We start from the raw sequence: 4,372 nt of genomic DNA on the forward strand, positions 1-4,372 counted from the left end.
TTCTGTGCTCATTCTTCTTTCCCACCCTTTATCTACGGGGCTAGGACCCCAAAAAGGTTGTACATAGATGGGGAGGTGATCAGGGGTATTTTTCTCTGGTGATGACATCGATGCCAGGGTTTCAAGGTATCTCTTATGCCCTTAGCTGGTGAGAGGACTTGAAGCCTAGGGAAAAAGTGGGAAAACTCTCTGTTCTTTGGACCCCGGAATGAAGAAGCAGCATAAGTCCAGGTTCTGGGGAGCAGCAGCTGATGTTTATTGGGAACCAGTATCCCTATGCCAGATCTTGGGGGCCTTGCCCCCTGCATCTCTCGCCTCAGCTTCAGTCGTCGCTGTCGAACTCCGAGGACAGACCCTGCAGCAGGGGCAGGGACATGGAGTGCCGATCGGGATCCCCGGGGCCCCCACCCTGGGCTCCTGGCGGGGGGCTGCGGGGGCTGAAGAGCCAGTTCTCTGCCAGGGTTGGGGATAGTAACAGCTTGACTCATGCCCTGGTCTTTTTGCCTCCCTAGTCCCACCCTCTGGTCCCCCATGCTATTACCACCCCCTCACCAGGGCCATGCTTCCATCTCACCCACCCCTGGCTCCTTCACTCCATTCCCTGCACCAGGGACCTGTGCATAGTCTTGGGTTACCCACATATTCCTGGGCTATACTCCTCAGGTCCCATCCTTCTCCCATCTTGTCCCTCCCACCCATTTCATCTTCACTTCCTTTAGCAGTACCTGACAGCATCTGGGGCCCTCTCCGGAAGGGGTTTCGGCCCTTGTAGGAGAATCTGGTGGGTCTGCCCTCTGGCCCTTCCTGGGGTGGAGGTGTAGCTGGGGCTGGGACAGGTGGGGGCACATCAGCAGCTTCTGGGGGGTCAGCAGGTGCTGATGTGGGGGCCAGAGTTGGTATGAAACTGAGGTTGGGTCTGACCCAGTTGGCTCCATGGGGCAGTGGGTCTTTGATTAGAGGCTTCTGTGGTCCCAGTACACCCTTGGGCTGCAATGAAAACTTGAGGCAGGAGAAGGCAACAGGCAATGACCGCTGTAACCGGAGCAGCTGGGGCTCACGGGCTGTAGGTAACAGCCCTAGCTGCAGCCAGGAGCAGGAGAAGACCTGATAGATGACATAGATGCTGTGGGTGCTTCGGAGCCAGGGAAGAGTCTGCTCTAGGCTCACCTGTCCTGGTGGCAGCAACAGGAAGGCAACCTTCTTACGCAGGCCACCCATATGTAGGCGGATTCGGCAGGGCTGCCCATCCAACAGTCGCATCTCTTCATAGGCTATCTCTGCTCGTCCATTTGGTGAGTATTCCCGAGTGCAGTGGGAAAAGACACCCTCAGACCCTGCCTGTTCTAGGAGGTTTGGTAGTGGTCCCACTGGCTTTAGTGCCCTCCGGCCCTGCCGACCTGGCAAAGCCAGGCGGGAGTGGGCTGAGCGGGACTGTTTCACTAGCACACCCAGTAGGTCATAGCAGGCTGCATCCGACAGGAAAGGTACTGCCACTACATTGGACCCAAAGCGCTCCTCGATGACCTGTAGGTGTCCAGTTTATAAGTGAGTTACTGAGTTAGGGTCAGGAGTTAACTGATAGCCTACTCCAGATTGACCTTCCCACTGTTTCCTGTTCAGTTACATCTCTACATGCCCAGACTTATACCTACTGCTTATCCACCAGTTCTCTCTTGCAGCATGTCTACTATGTGTTAGGTACTAGGATACAGGTAAGAGTGAGACACTGTTCTTGTCCAGTATAGCTCAGTCTAATGAAGGAGACAAGTGTAAGTAGTCAGCTAAGTGAAGTAATAACAAAATATGAAGAAGAGAAGAAGCGACCTAACAACCTTTGTCTTTGCTAGAAAGAGGATCAAAGAAGGTTTCTAGGTGATAATACTTGAATTTTGAAAGAATTAACCAGATAGGAAAATAGTCATTCCAGTAAGAAGGGACAGCCAATGAGAAAAACTCTGAGCTTTTAAACCATGAGGGACGTGTTTAGGAACACATAATTTCATGATACTTACATTTAAAGTATGAGGAGGGATGGGCACACAGAAACTAGATTATGAAAGGCCTTGTGTGCATGCATTTCATAAGGGATTGGAATTTTATACTGAGGGTAATGGGGAGCCACTTGAAGGACTCTGGGTAAGAGGGACAGGGCCAGATAGGTGTTTTAGAAAGCTGATTGTTATAGGAAGGCATAAAATAAGAGATGTCATATAAAGTATTGAAATACTCTAGGCAAAACACGATGAATCCCTGAACTAAAATAATGTGGAGAAAATATTACTATATTTAGGTCATAGGACTAGTAGAATTTGGTCTCAAGTGGTGTGGGAAAAGAAATTTCAAGGATCATTCCTAGGTGATTGGTTACATTAGTCAAGAATGCATGTGCAGAAATAGATTCATAATGTCCATTTTCTGTCTATAAAGTATGTCAAGTACCTCTTAGTAATATACTTTTCACCCTAGTTGTAGAGGATAAGTTGTTTTAGGAAGTTTAATCCTCATCTTTATAATTTTAGTTCCAGCATGCACTTAAGTTCCCTGTTTATTTCCTTTTTGTCTGGGTTTTCTTTTGGGCTTGGTAACCCAGCTATTAGAAAGTATGGCAGACTTCATGACCTATAGGATCCTCTTTAGTAATTGTACTTAGTTGTTGTTATCTTAATCCATTCCAAGTTTTCACTGGCTAAGACTTCTGGCTCTCTATTCAGCTAGAGAGCAAGGGTAGATAAAAATTCCTCTTTTGAGTCTCCTTCATATTTGAGCCCAGTGCTTAAAGTGCTATACTTTATTCCCTATTCCCAGCCCCCAAATCTAACATATCTGTAGAGTCATCATTTGAGACTATTTTTTTTTTTCTGCTACTACTGAACTAAGGTAAAGTACAGACCTTAAAGGGTATAAATTTAGGTTTCCTAGGGCCATCTCAGGAAAGTGATGGTAGAAAATTATCTTCTTAGTTATATTTTGTTTGGAATGCTGAATGGGGAGGAGTTCTTGAGGCACATTCTGTTTAGCCACATATTTTACAAGGTACTCAGTAAATTGTCATCATTTCTGCAGACAAGAAACAAGGTCACTCAAAGGTACCCTACCCTGTTCCTTAAATTTGCCACGTATCACTGGTGACTTAACCTGCACATCTCTACTCTGATCTTCCATTTAAATAGTATAGTGAGGTTTTATTTTATTTTTTTCTTTTCCTACTTAGAGATGGTATAGCATTCTAATAGTGGAATTACCCCTTTTACTTTTACTCTAATTCTGATTAGACTAGTCCAGATTCAGCCTTCTGCCTTGCTGAAATCAGTTACTTTCAAAACTTGGCAAGACCTTGGCACTTTCATTTCCACTTCCCTGATCTTTGTGGTGAGCAGCTTCCCAGGAAATGGTAGCTACCTGCCATTAAGGCTGTTTTGAGTCTGGTAGACATTGCTTTAAGATGGTTTAAGCTTTGCAGACTAGCTTCTATTGAATGCTTTAAATACATTTCCCATCAAATCACATAGCCATAACCTGATTCTCCAAGCTGAGAAAACTGCAGCTATCTATCCTTTAGCTGACAAGTAATCTGGTGGGACTTATTGGACACCTGCATCCCAGACACAGTTATGATCTCTTTTGCTCCTTAAAATTTACACATTTGGCTCAAACCCAAATTTCTCACTTTGTTGGAATTAAGGTGGAGAGAATATTTGTTATGGGGTTTAAGGTAAAGTTCTAGATCACATAGGAAGTTTAAAGGACTTTTCATGATCATCCCCTATACCTCTTTGCCTTCCTTTTCACGACTACTACTTTGCTGTAGAAGACTGCAGATTGCAAATGAGCATTTGACTTCTTTGTGAGGTTGAATAGGGATCCATATGCTTTACCTTTAATTAGTATACTATTCACTCCCCATCCACCTGCACATTAACTCATTCATAATATGTACCTTTTATGTGCCAGCTATTTCTCTTCCTTTTTGTATAAATAATTCTTCTCTAGCCAGAATGTCACTCTCCAGGACACCTTCCTGACCTTCCAAGTTCTATCTTTGACTTCCTGCTTCTCTTCTCTGCTCTCATAGCTCCCTATACATTGCTTTTTGAGGAACTTTTCTTAATAATTTTGCAGTTAGGATTATATGAAATGATTTGTGCAAAGCACTTTACCCCAGAGCCTGACACATAAGCAAGCACTGAGAAAATGTTATTTTACTGTTGTTTTAGACTTATTACCCTTTCCTACTTACAAGCTGCTCAGACCCATCTGGGTCATACTTTGACTTCCTCTTTAGCCTCCTTACTTTACCCACCTTATCCTTGATGAGGGTCCAGGTAGCGTCAGCTTCATCCAGTGTTAGCAGGTGGGGGTTACTAACCAACAT

General features: G+C 44.8%; 1 protein-coding gene across 1 annotated transcript; it reads right to left on the minus strand.

Annotated features, from left to right (window-relative positions):
* Positions 1–322: 322 nt before the first annotated feature.
* CUNH11orf42 (chromosome unknown C11orf42 homolog) lies at positions 323–4,372 on the minus strand. The gene is made up of 3 exons (XM_046438093.1): positions 4,301–4,372; positions 721–1,524; positions 323–451 (listed from the first exon to the last, which is right to left on the minus strand). The coding sequence occupies exons 1-3, from the start codon at positions 4,370–4,372 to the stop codon at positions 323–325; spliced, it is 1,005 nt and encodes a 334-aa protein (XP_046294049.1).

The sequence above is a fragment of the Marmota monax genome, unplaced genomic scaffold, assembly GCF_021218885.2.
Source record: "Marmota monax isolate L192 unplaced genomic scaffold, Marmota_monax_Labrador192_F-V1.1 WCK01_AAM20220418_F8-fsc00061, whole genome shotgun sequence".
In the NCBI taxonomy this organism is placed as follows: Eukaryota; Metazoa; Chordata; class Mammalia; order Rodentia; family Sciuridae; genus Marmota; species Marmota monax.

Excerpts from the sequence above, each read along its gene's own strand:
- CUNH11orf42 (XM_046438093.1), bottom strand. The coding sequence starts at position 4,372 with ATGTTGGTTAGTAACCCCCACCTGCTAACACTGGATGAAGCTGACGCT. Across the intron at positions 1,525-4,300 it reads GGACCCTCATCAAGGATAAG|GTCATCGAGGAGCGCTTTGG; the intron begins GTGGGTAAAGTA and ends GGACACCTACAG. Across the intron at positions 452-720 it reads CCCAGATGCTGTCAGGTACT|AACTGGCTCTTCAGCCCCCG; the intron begins GCTAAAGGAAGT and ends ACCCTGGCAGAG.